The sequence below is a fragment of the Heloderma suspectum genome, chromosome 13, assembly GCF_057233095.1.
Source record: "Heloderma suspectum isolate Gila_16-S chromosome 13, 16-S_ref, whole genome shotgun sequence".
NCBI classification, from domain to species: Eukaryota; Metazoa; Chordata; class Lepidosauria; order Squamata; family Helodermatidae; genus Heloderma; species Heloderma suspectum.
The window spans coordinates 10,272,832-10,289,615 of NC_139470.1; the positions used below are offsets into that span (position 1 = coordinate 10,272,832).

General features: G+C 45.5%; 1 protein-coding gene across 2 annotated transcripts in view; it reads right to left on the reverse strand.

Annotated features, from left to right (window-relative positions):
• Positions 1 to 16,784, reverse strand: part of RIMBP2 (RIMS binding protein 2) — a 98,769-nt gene that overhangs the window by 35,465 nt on the left and 46,520 nt on the right. Inside the window, exons 9-14 of one of the 2 annotated variants that reach the window (XM_084820016.1) lie at positions 11,469 to 11,620; positions 10,261 to 10,725; positions 7,866 to 8,015; positions 7,413 to 7,571; positions 2,884 to 3,609; positions 722 to 839 (exon numbers count right to left, since the gene is read on the reverse strand). In XM_084820016.1, coding sequence (XP_084676142.1) covers positions 722 to 839; positions 2,884 to 3,609; positions 7,413 to 7,571; positions 7,866 to 8,015; positions 10,261 to 10,725; positions 11,469 to 11,620 — 1,770 coding nt within the window. The remainder of the gene's footprint in view (positions 1 to 721; positions 840 to 2,883; positions 3,610 to 7,412; positions 7,572 to 7,865; positions 8,016 to 10,260; positions 10,726 to 11,468; positions 11,621 to 16,784) is intronic. The other variant, XM_084820015.1, reaches the window with a different exon arrangement.

Genomic DNA, 16,784 nt, shown 5'->3' on the forward strand with positions numbered 1-16,784 from the left:
TCAAATCCAGTTCAACAGCTTGGTCTGCTGTGCTGCAAATGTGCAAATCTGTGGCAGCCAGAAAGACATCCTCCCATCTAGGCAACCAGCGCACTGACTTTCAGCTCTCCCGTTATTGAAACAAACCCTTTCTTACTAAAAGGGGGAAAGCAGAGCAGGGTTGCTTCACAATTCTAACTGGCTGAGAAATGGCCAATAGGAATGGCACTGCACCCCTTTATCCACCCCACCCGAAATAAAAGCCAGTTCAGATACCGTCCTCGTGGAATTGTATCACTTTGGAATGCAAGCAGGTAAGGTGGAGCGGCATGTCTGCACACTCCCCCATATCCGTGCTCATGCTAGCACATGGGAAGAAAGCTGCGTCACCTTCTCCCTGATGTGCTTACTGGGCAGGGGGAAACTGGCACAGGGAAGCATTCAGGCACACAACTCCTGTAGCACACAGAAGTACAAAACCTGAAAGGATGTTTCCACCAGCCTTTTTAATGAACAAATGAACCTAGTTGTGCCGTTATGGCATTTCATATGCTCGACTATGTGAGTTGCTGTTCCAGCAGGACTTTCCTGTATTCCTATGTACGCTAGACATAAATGGTTTACATCCATCGTATCTAAATTGGGGCGAAGGGCCTTCCTCCAGGAACTCGCCTTCCCTACCACCCACTCCATTTCTCTGGTCTCCACAAGCAACATAAATGCACCCATCAGGCCAACTAACCAATAGAAGGAACCAGCATGGTTCGTGACCTTTGTGGTCCTGGGCTTCCATGAGATATTCTTCGCCCTGGGTGTTCCACCCTGTCCGGTCGTCCAGAGGAGGCTGGGTTACCCAAGAGCTAAAGACCAAAACAAATAGGGGAAAAAAGGGGAGGGGGAGACAGGTTTGAAAATTACACAGTTGCACACTGTGAGGGGTAGTGGGAGCGGGGAAAGGGCAAGGTGTGTGGAAATTAACAGAAAATCAAGTCAATCATTGTCAAAAGCTCTAAAGGCAACTAAACTTCGTTTTTAACTGAAAGGTTAGCTGAAAAGAGACGGACGGGATGCCACTAAACCTGGAAAAGGAAACAAAACGAAACAAAAAAGAGAAACGTTTGCTAGTCCGATGTGGTACATACTTTGCAAACAACGGTCACACATTGGAACAGAAAAAGAGAGTTTAAGACATTCTTTTGCCTTTGTCGTTGCCACTAAACATGCTTCCGGTCCCTTTGAGTCCTCCTCGAAGAGGAACGACATGGCCATTCCCCAGAGCTGTAAAGAGTGGATTTTGCCTGTGCATTTTATTTGATTTACTCATTTCGCTCCAGCCAGAACACTGTCACCTTTGCAGCATCGCCATCCATCTCCTGCCGTATCTTCCCCCTACAGGCTCAGTTTGTGGCCGCCTCTAGGCTTTTAAAAGTCATTTAAGACTTGCAGGGAAGGATCCCAAGTCCTTCTTGGATGCCTTTATTTATTTCCCCACCACTGTCCTGTCCGAATTGCACAGCCGGCATGCGTGCTCTGCTTCCTAGTTTCCTGGAAATGCCGCCACATCCTAAGGCTCTTCGGGGGTTGTTTTTTGCCACAACCAGCGTGAAATGGGAGAGGAGGGGAAAAGAGACTTGGCATCGTTTTTGTTTATGGAAGATTTTATTATTATTATTATTATTATTATTATTATTATTATTATTATTATTATTATTGAGAGAGCAAGAAGAAAGTATCCATTGAGAATAAACAGCTGGCTTAGTTAATGCAGAGACAAGCAGGTGGTGAATCTATTAGCATCGTGTAAGATGGAACATTTTCCGACATGTCCATTCTCTGGTTTGTTGCAGTCCTAAAGGGTGAATGAGCTGTCCATGCTTGTATTTTGGGTCAGGGAGGTTTATGAAATGGGTTAGACAGGCTTTCTAAGCATAGCGGGCCCTCTCGTGGATTAAATATGGAACTACACGAATCGTCCTTGGATGTATGGGGGGGGGGAATGCTGAGGGCTTCTCCTGCATTCTGAGATGCAGTTTGCAACTTCAAAGGCAAGAAGAGATGGTTTTTTCTTTAAAAAAGAAAAGGGGGGGGTAGCAAAAAGAAAAGAAAAGTGGATGATAGAAACACAATGAATCCTGTAACTTCAAAATCCTAGGTCACTGTCACTACAGGACAGGAAAAGGGAGGGGGGATTTGTTCTTGGTACTTGCCCAAAGATAAGGATTGAAGAGAAAGAGAATTCTTCCTTGAAAATCTGGGAGCGAGGGAAGCAAAAACAATATGACAAGATGGAATATTTAAAGCAGACCTTAAACAAACAGGGGAGGGAAAGGTTGAAATAAAAGTTGTTATTTGGTTGTGTTTTGCTTTTAAATCCCAGGTTAGAAATAATGTATCTTACAGTTATATCCTAAGGAACATATTCAAAACTAAATCACAAAAAAGAAAAGAAAAAGAAAAGAAAAGAACAACCCCAAATGTTAGGAAAATGGTAGTTCAGCTAACCCTTAATTAAAATTTAGTTTCAGTTGTCCTTTTAAAGAAAGAAGGGGGTGGGTGGGAACAGCCAGTTTTTATTTACTGATTTATTTATTGCCTACAGGGGCTAAAAACAACATTGTTGTAAAGCAAATTAATCCCATTTTTGTATGGCACCGGGGGGGGGGGAATAAAACAGAAATATTAAGAAGCCTGTGAAGCAACATAGATTAATAAAGAAATTAAATACATGGGGGAAAATGAGGGAAGAAAATGAAAAAGAAGTAAGGAAAAAAGCAGAGAGGCATGCCAAGGATGGTCTTTTTAAGAAAAAAGAAAAAGAAAAAAAGGAAGAAAAGGACAAAAAGGAAGGAAAGAGGTTGAGATTTGGCAAGCAAATGTTAGAAGGAAGTTTGTATTTCAACACACCAGAGGGTCTTTGGGCTCTCGGTAGGATGACCTTGAAAGTGGTATGGAAGATGCCCTAAAGCCATTCCCTCTTAAGGGGCTGCTCCAGCTGCCCTGAAAATCTTCAAGCGGCAAAATATTTGCTCTACTACACCTCTGAGGTTCATACTTTCTCTCATAATAATCCGGCCTGCCCTCCTCACTTTGGGTTTCTGGAAGTGGAGGAATGGGGTCCCCAAAGTCTTCTTCGACACTGCTCTGCCTGGTCAGAGTCCTCCGGCGTGCAAGCAGCGGCCGCAGTGTCTTCCTGCACAAACAGCTCCCGCCATCAGCGCAACAGCTGGGCGCGAGGTTGGCGGAAACTGTGTCACAAGTGCTGCGGAAGCTGAAGCGTGACTCCTCTTCTTCGCTGCCACAGTCCAGGCCGCTGTCTGGGCTCCTGGTGGAAGACCTGCTGAATTTGTAGCTCCTCTCATCCGAGTCCTCCAAAATCCGCTGTTTCATTGGGTGCCAGCAGCTATGCTGTGGGTCTTGATTGTAGGCCCTGGCCCATCTATTCTCTCTAGCTATTGCATGCCTGATTTTGTGGGGCATCCTTAAACCCTGCTTGTGCAACAGTTCAGAATATTCTCCATCCTCTTCAGCAACTTCAGGGATACTGAAAAGCTTTTTGCTGTGGTGAATCTGCTGGGCAAAATCAGGCTGTTCCAAAAAGGCAGCTTCAGTGGTCTTATTCTTATAACATTCCTTTGAGCATATGAGTTTTTTTAAAAGAGAGAGAGAAAGAAAGAAAAGTATAGGCGAGGGGAACAAACAGTGTGCGATCAAAAAAAAAAAAAGAGGAAGGGGGGAGGAAAGAAAAAAAATAAAGACAGAATTAGTTTTAGAGCAATGGCTAACGGAAAACATGCAGTTTTTATTCAGTGAAGAAAGATGTCATGCTTTGGATGGCAATCTGTGAAAATAAAAGACATGATTAGGAAGTTGCCCTGTGTTGTACATAGCGCAAGGATGTCGGTACAGCGGGCTGGTACATTGGGCTCTGATGAGAACCACACCCAGGTACTTGAAACAAGATGGCTGATGCCGCACAAGAGGTCTCCTTGGCATGTGGGGAGGATGGGGGCATTTGTGTGGAGCTGAACCCTCCCCTCTGTTCTCTCTATCAATGTACAGACTGCTCTTTTCAGGAGACTTATTATTTCAGTGCAAAATCTCATCTCCTCGCTCTTTAAAAGAAGCTAGATGAAGAAAAAACCTCCCACTAGCATGACTTTCTATGATGAGAATGGTTCCTGTAAGGCACCTTCATGCTCTTTTTCCATTGACAAACGGGGAAATGGACTGGAAATCAATGAGGGTATTGTCGTCTTACTGTTTAGCTTTGTGCCTGTCTAAACATAACCCCATATTGAAGGGTGTCTTATGAATTGACTCACCAAATAAACTCTATGGCCACCAGTTTTTTAAGGGGAAAAAAAAACACATATCGATACCTACCAGATGCTAGAGAAATTGCTGTAGGGAAGAAAGAAGAATCAGCACCACGGAGAGCTCCAAGATGGGTGAGGCATTTGCTTTTCAATATTTGTGATCCTTTCTTTTGAAGAACACCCAACTTTAGTAGCTTAACCTTCAAGCTTGGGGATGATTTAACACCTTTTTTTTTTGTTTTCTTGGGTTTTTCTTTCTTTTGCCTTGCCTTGAACATTTATGCCTGAAGAAAATGTTTTATGGCACATGGCAGACTAGATAAAGTGTGTGTGCGGCGAGTTCTTTCCAACTCTGTGATTCAATTAACTTGTATGATTGTGCAAAGGTAATCTCAGGGCGCATAGATAGATAGATAGACAGACAGACAGACAGACAGACAGACAGATATTGAGGTTACAGAATTCCTCATTCAGAAATTAGGTCATTGTTGGGAAGATTCTGGTTATTTAATCTGGGAAGATTCTGGTTATTTATTTAATCTCTGTGTGTGTGTAGGTAACAGAATTCCTTGTTCAGAAATTAGGTCATTGTTGGGACGATTCTGGTTATTTATTTAATCTGGGAATATTCTGGTTATTTATTTACTCTCTGTGTGTGTGTGTGTGTGTGCGTGTGTGTGCGCTTGTAGGTTACAGAATTCCTTGTTCAGAAATTAGGTCATTGTTGGGAAGATTCTGGTTATTTAATCTGGGAAGATTCTGGTTGTTTATTTATTCTGTGTGCGTGTGCTTGCAGGTTACAGAATTCCTTGTTCAGAAATTAGGTCATTGTTGGGACGATTCTGGTTATTTATTTAATCTGGGAATATTCTGGTTATTTATTTACTCTGTGTGTGTGTGCTTGTAGGTTACAGAATTCCTTGTTCAGAAATTAGGTCATTGTTGGGAAGATTCCGGTTATTTAATCTGGGAAGATTCTGGTTATTTATTTCATCTGTGTGTGTGTGTGTAGGTAACAGAATTCCTTGTTCAGAAATTAGGTCATTGTTGGGACGATTCTGGTTATTTATTTAATCTGGGAATATTCTGGTTATTTATTTACTCTGTGTGTGTGTGTAGGTAACAGAATTCCTTGTTCAGAAATTAGGTCATTGTTGGGACGATTCTGGTTATTTATTTAATCTGGGAATATTCTGGTTATTTATTTACTGTGTGTGTGTGCTTGTAGGTTACAGAATTCCTTGTTCAGAAATTAGGTCATTGTTGGGAAGATTCTGGTTATTTAATCTGGGAAGATTCTGGTTATTTATTTAATCTGTGTGTGTGTGTGTGTAGGTTACAGAATTCCTTGTTCAGAAATTAGGTCATTGTTGGGAAGATTCTGGTTATTTATTTAATCTGGGAATATTCTGGTTATTTATTTACTCTGTGTGTGTGTGTGTGTGTGTGTGTGCTTGTAGGTTACAGAATTCCTTGTTCAGAAATTAGGTCATTGTTGGGAAGATTCCGGTTATTTAATCTGGGAAGATTCTGGTTATTTATTTCATCTGTGTGTGTGTGTAGGTAACAGAATTCCTTGTTCAGAAATTAGGTCACTGTTGGGACGATTCTGGTTATTTATTTAATCTGGGAAGATTCTGGTTATTTATTTACTCTGTGTGTGTGTGTAGGTAACAGAATTCCTTGTTCAGAAATTAGGTCACTGTTGGGACAATTCTGGTTATTTATTTAATCTGGGAAGATTCTGGTTATTTATTTAATCTGTGTGTGTGTGTGTAGGTTACAGAATTCCTTGTTCAGAAATTAGGTCATTGTTGGGACGATTCTGGTTATTTATTTAATCTGGGAATATTCTGGTTATTTATTTACTCTGTGTGTGTGTGTGTGTGTGTGTGTGTGCGTGTGCGCTTTTAGGTTACAGAATTCCTTGTTCAGAAATTAGGTCATTGTTGGGAAGATTCCGGTTATTTAATCTGGGAAGATTCTGGTTATTTATTTAATTTGTGTGTGTGTGTGTGTAGGTAACAGGATTCCTCGTTCAGAAATTAGGTCATTGTTGGGACGATTCTGGTTATTTATTTAATCTGGGAAGATTCTGGTTATTTATTTACTCTGTGTGTGTGTGTGTGTGTGTAGGTAACAGAATTCCTTGTTCAGAAATTAGGTCATTGTTGGGACGATTCTGGTTATTTATTTAATCTGGGAATATTCTGGTTATTTATTTACTGTGTGTGTGCGTGCTTGTAGGTAACAGAATTCCTTGTTCAGAAATTAGGTCATTGTTGGGACAATTCTGGTTATTTATTTAATCTGGGAATATTCTGGTTATTTATTTACTCGTGTGTGTGTGTGTGTGTGTGTGTGTGTGTTTGTAGGTTACAGAATTCCTTGTTCAGAAATTAGGTCATTGTTGGGACGATTCTGGTTATTTATTTAATCTGGGAATATTCTGGTTATTTATTTACTCGTGTGTGTGTGTGTGTGTGCGTGTGTGTGTGTGTGTGTTTGTGTTTGTAGGTTACAGAATTCCTTGTTCAGAAATTTGGTCATAGTTGGGATGATTCTGGTTATTTATTTAATCTGGGAATATTCTGGTTATTTATTTACTCTGTTTGTGTGTGTGTGTGTTTGTGTTTGTAGGTTACAGAATTCCTTGTTCAGAAATTAGGTCATTGTTGGGACGATTCTGGTTATTTATTTAATCTGGGAATATTCTGGTTATTTATTTACTCTCTGTGTGTGTGTGTGTGTGTGTGTGCACTTGTAGGTTACAGAATTCCTTGTTCAGAAATTAGGTCACTGTTGGGACAATTCTGGTTATTTATTTAATCTGTGAATGTTCTGGTTATTTATTTACTCTGTGTGTGTGTGTGTGCTTGTAGGTTACAGAATTCCTTGTTCAGAAATTAGGTCATTGTTGGGACGATTCTGGTTATTTATTTATTTTCAAAGCACAGAGGATAGAAGGCCCTGATGATGTTCAGCTGAGTCTGAAGATGCTGCTGGTCCATGAGATGTGTGGAACACCCAAGTCTACACTCAAGCAACCCGGGGGCTTATCTCTCTCTCACCTATCCTCCAGTACAGAGGACTGCCCGTCTCACGGCCGCTTTTTACCTTGAGCGTGTTACGCGATGTTATACTGACTCTTCTCCTCCCTCCTTCCTCCAGCTGCATCTCTGAGTACAGCTCTTCTTCATCTTCTTCCATGATGTCGGACAGGTCGGAGCCCCGGCTGCTCTCAGTGTGGTACTCCTCCCCATGGCAATAGTGGGGCTGTTGGAGGGAGGAGAGGGAGAAAGAGGGGCGAACAAAGCAAGGTGGACTTTCAAAATTAAAATCAAGGCCAGCCTCAAAGGCTGAGGTGGGGTAACTCCCAACAGCCTCAGAACCACAGCCGGAGCTGCAGGTATTCACAAAACGAATGGACTTCCTGATAGCAGCTGCAGGTTATGTACCATCCTGAGAATCTCAGTACTCATTTACAAACAAACAAACAAACAAACAAACAGGTTTCTTTGCATTAAGGCCATGGTGCGTGCTCAAAGCAGCAGGCTTGGCGCCAGTTACCTGCTTCCCAAGCTCAGAGCCTTTCAAGAAATCATCCACCGAAGCCCCTTTCCGTCTGACGCGCGGCGAATCATAGCCGTCCTCTTCTTCATCAGAGTTTGCGTAGTGTACAGCATTGCTTCTTTCGGTAAACATGCTCCTCCTCTCCAGCTGCAGACATGAGAACAGGGGAGAGGGTGAGAAAAAGCTCCTCACTGCAAGGAGGGCAGGAAGTTGCATTTGAGGGCTGTGGATCTAAAGGCCAAACTGAACATGACAAACGCATCTTTGCATTTAAGCTACATGTGCTTTGTTTGTTTTTCAAACGCAAAGCGCATCAGCTCAGGGAAGGGTGATCATCAACAGGATCAGAACTAGGGATGGGTGAACATGTGATGTTTGAGCTTGTTGAAGTCTTCCATATTCTTCCTCAAAGCTCGTTTCACCTCACTCATGTTCCGGAACATGAGAAAGGTTTTCAATCGGGGAAAAATGCATACTTTAAACAGTGCGCGTTTTCCCGACTGAAAAAAAAATTACACATATTCCTGATCGAAAACGAGCATTTCCCTAGGGATGTCGGAGAATTTCTCCATGAATCTCTGGGAGGCCAAATGCCAACACATTCGGCCCCCCAAAATTGGTGGGGAAATTCTCCGCCCCCCCCCCCCCCAGGATGGGACTTACCTTGTGCGAATGTCCCTCTTGGCGGCGGGTCCCGGCGGCGGCGGCCGGTCTTCTGACTGGCTGCCGCTGCCGCCATTACAAAGTAAAAAAACAAAAACAAAAACGTGATAGGCTACGTAAAGATTTACGTAGCCTATCACGGCTAGATTTTCAAAGTCAGCCGTGATAGGCTACATAAATCTTTACGTAGCCTATCACGTTTGTTTTTTTTTACTTTACTTTTCAGAATTTCGGCGGGGAGGGATGGGGCGCCTCCCCCCCAGCCAGAATTTTGCTGGGGAGGGACGGGGCGCCTCCCCACCCACCAAGAATTTCAGGGGAAGAAACGGAGCGCCTCCCCCCCCACCACCGAAAAAAGCTGCGGGACCAGGTAAGGGACTTTCGTCCATCCCTACATTTCCCCCATAGGCTGAAGTGTAAAAATAGATAGGGGGGGGGGAATGTGCATTTGCACATGCATGACAGTGCACACTTCTGTGTGTGCACATGTGTGTGCATTTTCAGAAGTCTGCACCTATGGAAGAGCACACTTTTGAAAGCAAAAATTTCCTGAGGATTGCGCTCAGGGTTGTGAATGGGATATGTCTGCATGATTCGTGAACAGGAATGAAGTTCTTGTACATCCCTAATCAGAGCAGTTGGGTATGGAGAGGGAATTTAACTGCCTCCTTCTCTGCTGCAGTCCTGAGGAAAATACCTCCTCTGAAGCCAATATTTGTTTTGAGAAGAAATCATCGGTGCTAATGGGGGAATTCGTCCTAACACAAATAGCATCTTTAGAGGAGAGAATTTCCTCAGGACCACAGCAGGGAAATGAAGGATTAAACTCCCTCTCCCTACCTACTGTGATCCTGATAATGATCAGCTCCTTACTAGCTGATGTAATTAGCACTTCTTAAAGCAACAACAAGACTGTACATTATATGCAAAGGCACATTTAACATCACATGTAGCTTGGCCCTGAGCGTTTTACAGTAGAGGTCCTTGGTCATGTCTCCCCAAGATTCACTCAGTCTTTCCTCCAAGCAGCCCCTTTATTTCCATTAGGGAGTTTATGGGCAAGGGTCCATAGCTCAGTAGTGGAGCCCCTGCTTTGCAAGCAGAAGGTCCCAGGTTCAATCCCCAGCATCTCCAGGTAGGTCAACAAAACTGGGCTAGGTGGACCAATGGCCTGCCTCAGTATAAACAGCTTCCTATAACATAAGAACATAAGAAATAAGAAGAACCCTGTTGGATCAGACCAAGGGTCCATCTAGTCCAGCATTCTGTTCACACAGTGGCCAACCAGCTGCCCACGGGGAACCCACAAGCAGGACATGAGAGCAACAGCACCCTTCCACCCATGTTCCCCAGCAATTGGTGTACACAGGCTCACTGCCTCTGGTGCTGGAGGAAGCACATAGACATCAAGACTTGCAGCCATGGATAGCCTTTTCCTCCAGGAATTTGTCTAACCCCCTTTTCAAGCCATCCAAATTGGTGGCCATCACTACATCCTGTGGTAGTGACATCCTGTGTCCTATGCTCCTAAGTGATACAGGCCATCCTACTGCATTACGACTCCACCACCTCATTCTCCTGCATGTGTGGGCCCAGCCTGCAACGGGCCATTCACACATGCAAAACATCACTCCAAGTTGCACCAACGAGTGAAGAACATGCACATGGGAACCAGCCTGAGATCTATTTCGTTGCCAAGCTACAGGTCAGAAGCAGTGGCACTACTCACCCTGTTGCTCTCTGCTGCAACCCGCTGAGCAGCTTCTCTGGCCATGGCCTTCGCTACTGTGTTGGGGATGGGTGTGCCTTGAGGCTGAGGGAGTATCCGATTTGGAGAGGGAGACCTCCTCCCCTGGAGCGGGCTGTGGAAGTTGGGAGGCTCCAGGGTGTGTCCGTGGATGGGAGATGCCACATGGGCCTGCTCCCATGACTCATCCCTTTTTACATGTGGACATAAATGTTTGTCTTTGGTATCTGGGATGCCAGCGCTTGGTAATGGCTTAGATTTGGGAGCTGGCCGGGGGTGAGGGGTTGGAGGCACCAGTAGGTCAGGTGGAATGGCAGCACTCAACGAGTCCACCGAATCCCCTTGGGCAGAAAGTGTCCGGACAAGAACCTCCTTTGCTTCCAGGTTCCGGATTCTCGTTAGCTCCACCATGGTATTCTCTGCCGTAGGAAAGGTCGCGTCTGCCACCTAAACACAAAGACCAATGAGATAAAGCCAAGTTCCCTGAATGAAGACTCAAAACATGGCAGGCAGGCAGGCAGGCAGGCAGGCAGGGAAGGAGAAGGGCTCTGAAACTGGCACAGAACTGGCAGCAACAGCAAGGAGTAAAGCCAGGAGGTTCTGGGGACTGGTAGTGCACCCACTTCTAGGGTATGGGCCTTGGCGACTGCCCACCAATGCTGACCCATGATGCCAACCTCATCAACTGGTTGCAGCTTTCCCTGGACTACTGCTTTAGGCTGCCCGTTTGAATCCTCCACCATGAATACAAGCTCCCTGCACACAGAGAACTAGCACAGCAGGGAGAAGGTTCAGCCCAACCCTTCTGCCTGTCATTCTAGTTTCATAAATGCAGGGAGAGGTGTTTAGTTTTTTTTATGGGGGAGTATATTCAAATATGTCACACACACACACACACACACACACACTGCTCTGCTCCCCACCCGCAACCTGAAGCGGTTCAGTGCAGGAAAAGCTTTAGGGCTTGATTCTGCCAGCTGTATAACTGGCCCCTCCAGTGGGGATGGAAGGCCACTCAGCACATGCTCAGAGGTTTTAGAACTTAACAACACCTTCTGAAACAATTGGTAAGGCCTCAGCACCAGCAGGGTACTGTCCTGGATCAGGTTCATCCATCACTCAATGAAATGACACAGGTTCGCCAACCACAGATCTGGATCATCACTCACTACATGGAAAACCACACCTACCCTTTGACCTTTTGCATAAACGCCATAGCCAGTCACTGTGGCTCCACTGGAGGTCCCTGTCACCGTGAGGATCGGTGGCTTCCAAGAAACCAGGATGGTTCCTGGTGTCGGTCCAGCCTGAATTCTAACGTCTTGAGGGGGAGCCGGAGGACCTAGAATAAGAAGCAAGCTTCAGTGACCACCAGCCAGCTCCTTCCTTTTGCCCTGTGTATGGAACCCCACTGCTAATAAGGCTATAGATGTCTGTAGGACGGGATGGATGGCCATGGATGCCATTAGGATGGCAACTGGAAGGAAGGAGGGAGGGAGGGCTTCTCTCCCATAGTCCCAGGGCTCTGGGATGAAATTCCGGAGGAGATGCATCATGGCAGAAGGGACCGTGGCTCAGTGGTAGAGCATCTGCTCTGCATGCAGGAGGTCCCAGGTTCAATCCATGGCATCTCCAGTTTTTTTTTAAAAAAGGATCCAGACAGTAGCAGGATCAGGGCTCTGCCTAAGACCATGGGCAGTGGCTGCCATTCATAGCAGACAATATTGAACTCAACAGTGTTTGTTTCTGAGTAGGCATAGATGGATTGGCATGTAACAGCACAATCCTATCCATGTCTACTCAGAAGTACATCCCATTCAGTTCAGTGGGGTTTACACTCAGGTAAGTGGGTACAGGCTTGTAGCTTTAAGTTGCAATCCTAGACACACTTTTCTGGGAGTAGTCCCCATGGAAATCGATGGGGCTTACTTCTGAGAAGAAATAGACAGGATTGAGTTGCCAGTCGATCTGATTTGCTGATGTTACAAATGCTATTATATTCAATACCAGCAGTGCAGGGGGCATGGGAATCAACTGAAAATACCACAAATCCGGCCTTACCTAGAACAAACAATCTTTGAACGTTTTGCTAATGCAGCTACAACGAATGATGCTGTTCTAAATGTAATGTATCTACTCTGACCAGACAAAAGCTGATTTCACACGATTCTGGTCCCCTTCTAATTTCTGACAATAATGGTAAAATATATTTAGCTTCTAAAATATATTTACCTTCATTATTCTTTACCAATAATGGTAAAATATATTTAATTTCACATTCCAGCACACAAAATGCAAGAGATCCTCTACCACTAATGCACTACACACACACACATCCTAGAACTCGCAAGGAAACACACACTAAAGAAAGGGAGTGAGAGGAATCCTCTTAAACCTATTCCAGTCCCACTGCCCAAGCCAGAATAGAAGGTCAGCCTGTCAAGAAAGCAAGCGATCTGCCATGGAGTCATTCAAGAGTATAGAAACTTGGTGGCACAGGCGGTAGGCCAACCTCACAAATTGCTCTCAGAAACATTTTGGCACGCACTTCTGCATACCGATGTTGCAGAGCAACTTCAGGAGGAAACCACCAGATGAGGAGGAGGGAGAGCCGGGAAGGCAGCCCCTGGTCTCAGAATTTCCTTGAGAGAACTGGAAGGAGGCAGTGCAGTGACTGCAGGCTCAAAGGCCTGCAGGGACCATGCAGGAACCTGATGGCACCGAGGCCAATGGTCTGTTGGCAACTTTCTGCTGTGGTCTTGGTGGTAAGTCAGTGCCAGAATAATAACTGTCTGCTTAACTGGCCACTGGGACAAGAGGAAGGGAAACACCATACAACAGGCTGTATAATGTCTTTTGCGATGCCTGCAGCAATTGGGAGAGAGGGAATCAGAGGGGGACGTACATTATGGGCACAATCCTATGCACGTTTAGACAGAGAAAAGGCCTACAACTCCCAGCATGGGAGATGTAGGCTTTTTCTCAGTCTAAACATGCATAAGATTGCACCCTAACAGAATCCTGTAAACTGGCCACAACTCCTTGTAAATGGAAAACTAGCACATCAGGAAATGGCTAGGGCGAATCCTCCTTGCCAACATGCTAGTTTCCCATGCCGGCTTCTGGCAGAGCATTCAGATATGAAACTCATCTCACCCACAACCTGAAGTAGTATAGTCCAAGAAGGGCTATAGCATTCCGTTTTCATGACTGTGTGAACTGACCTCCGGCCAGCCAGCAGGGTCCTTTATCATTCCCTTTACACTTGTAACTCAGAGTTGAGTGTGGCTTGCTACGTAGCCAAAATGGCGCCAGCCACCAGTGCCAGCCCCAGGTTTTTTGCCTTTGGGCAAGAGACCCTCTGTGGGCTGGCCTGCAATGAGTCTACCTTCTTACTGGCTTCCTCAATATTTCTCCTCCTCTCTCTCATCATGGCTGCCACTTGCTTGCCTGACAGGCGGAGAGTCAGGGAGCTAGCGGACCGTGGCATCTCCAGCTCCTCTTTCTCACCACCACCGTTGTCCAAGCTAGAGCCAGGTAAACAAGCAGCTTGCAAGGGCGAAGAGGAGGAGCAGGTCCGGGGGGCTTTTGCCAGTGGGCCTCTGCTGGGCTGTGGGCCCTCAGAAGGTGCCAACCATGCCTACCCTTGATGCCAGCGGGAGAACCACAAGTGTTTTTTTTTAACTTTAGGGAAAAAACATCTAAAGGAGGACCCACCCCACACCCCCAAACAACAGCCCAGCGAGGCCTGTGTGTGTTCAGCAGCCATAGCTGGCTGACGGGCTGGAACACTGAACAGGGGCACCTCACAGTGCAACATCTTGTCATTTCCGAGCTGAGGTGGTGTAGTATCTAGACACACTGCTAATCACACAGCAGTGTGATTGTTTTTTGTTTACTGAATAACAACCAGGAAGGGGGTGGAGTGGCAGAGATATCCAGACTCGGACCACCACAGTGGGAAAAAGGGATTGAACCAATCTAGATTGCCCCCACCCTACCCCACCCCACCGGCTCCCATACCAACCTGCCTGTGTACTGAGCTCTTCTTTGGAGACTCTCTTCCAGGTGCCCCCACCATCAGAAATGAGGTGGGTAGAGAATAGAGAGAGAGAGCCTTCTCCGCGGTGGTGCCCCATTTGTTGAATTCCCTCCCCAGGGAGGCCTGCCAAGCACCACTGAGGTTGTTATCTCAACAGTGCCTAGCAAAGACATTTGTATTCTTCCAGGCCTTTTAACGTTGTCTTGAACATGCTGCTATTCATTGCATTTTATTGTTGTATTTTCTCTTGTTTTCGTAAACTGCCCTGGAAGGTTTGCTGAATGGTGGCATGTAGACTTTTAAAAAAATAAACATCTGTTTGCCCCGGGAGGGAGGCTGCCTTTGATACCAATGACTAAAGGCTGCAATCCAGTAACCACTTATCTGGAAGTAAGCCCTGCAGAACTCCATGGGACTTATTTCTGAGTAGACATATATGGGATTGCACTGTTCGGCAAGCCATGGATCTGTCAGCCTCAGCCCCTCACCTACAATTCATCCGAAGTGTTTTAAATCCATTCATCTAACTGATCAATTAAGTAAACAACTGCAGCCCTAATATCTGTATCAGCTTTCCCCCAACCTGTCCTCCAGGTGGTTTGCACTACAACTCCCATCAGCCCCATCATGGTCAGTGCTCTGTATGATGGGAGTTGCAGTCCAAATCTCCTGGAGGGTGCCAGCTTGTGTTGCTCTCTATCTAGGGCAGCTTTGTAAATATGTCTGCAAAAGTTGCTACTCTGAATTATTAAAAGAATAGCCCAGTGCACTGGCAGAGGAGGGACAGAGAATCCCACCCCTCCTGCAGCAGCCTGCTGCATTTTTATTCAGCTGGTTGCTCACTTGGTTGCGCACTGAATGCAGAAGAGGGATGGGGCACCCTCTGCCAGCCTGCTCATTCACCTGCACAGAATTCCTGTTCACATTTAGCTACCAGGCTACTGCTTAAATGCAAGGCTGATCTATGTATATGTACACACACATGAGTAGCAATGATACATGCACGCCTTTTGTCATTGTTCAAACAACAGATATGTGGCTTCTTCTACAGAAGCAGGCAACCTTTTGGGCCATGGGCACATTTGGCAACTGGAAAAACTCTCATGGGCACCACTACAAAATGGCTGCCACGGGAGGTGTGGCTAGCCACAAATTACAAGTCATCTGCCCAAAACGCTGAGTACAAGGCAGGGGTGGGGTATGAGCCCCAACATACTAAACAACTCTTTTTAACTCACAGATTTCAGCACCATCAGAAACCTCTTTCACAGCGATCCCAGGTGCCGATAAGAAAATGGGTTAATTTTTTAAAAAACACAAACACCCCAAACATGTGAGGGGTAGGACACCTTGGCAGGTGCCAACAAAGGTGTCTGTGGGTGCACTGGTGCCTGCAGCACCACATGACCTACCTCTGTATTAGACTATTAGGAGGGAACCAAGCTGGGAAAGGCTTCCATAGCACATCATGCATGTGTCTTTCAAAGCACTCCTTAGCATAGGTAGATGTCTTTCAGCAAGGTGATCCAGGTATGGTATAGTGATTAAGGTGTTGGATTAGGACCAACTAATTAGGATTAGGAGACCCAAGTTCAATTCTCCACTCATCTAGAAACCCCCTAATATTAGGTGGCCTTATATTATTTGTTATGTATCCTGCCATTTCTTCATGGGCCCCCATCCATCCCCTCCCCAAGGTGCCACACATATTTTTTAATTTATAACTCTCTTTTCCTTGAGGTTAGGCTGTGAGATGACAGCTGGCTCAGAGTCACCCAGTGGGTTTCTTGGCTGAGTGGGCAGCTGACCTGGGTCTCCTCACTCCTAGGGCTTCTTCACACGGAGCTTTTTTCCTGCTATTGAGATTGCTCACTCACGGAAGTGTGTGGGTCCTTTTCATGACGTCGCCAACCTCCAGGGCACATCTAGAGGTATTTCCTGGTTTTTCCATCTCAAAAAGATCCAGAAATAATGAACTATCTGCTTAAGTCGGGATGGCGATGTTTCATTGAGTTCTATGGAACCTTGAAAATTAAAAGCTTCCCCTCTCAGCAATCATGTGGCCACCACTGTAAACACAGAAGGCTTCACAATGGGAGGACTGTGGGGTTTTTCTTTAATGTAAAGGCAGCCCTAGGCCAATACCCTAACTACTACACCGCAACCACCCTGGTTCTTATAGGGTCTCCCATCCACACATTGACTTAGATCTGTTTAGCTTCAGCTAGATTGCCGCAGCACGAGCTTTCATCCTCTTTCCCTGCATCCTGGAGGGGAAATGTGGATCTATTCCAAAACCTGGGCTGCGTGCAGCAATCTCCCCCGAAACTGAGTAAAAGTCTCCTCAGTTGAAGGCCGTGAAAACCTGTTATCAGGATAGCGCAGTTGCTACATCTCTAATTAAAACCAATTTGCTATAAATAGAAGCGGGCTAGATGGAAACCTAAAGTCTAAAAATATCACT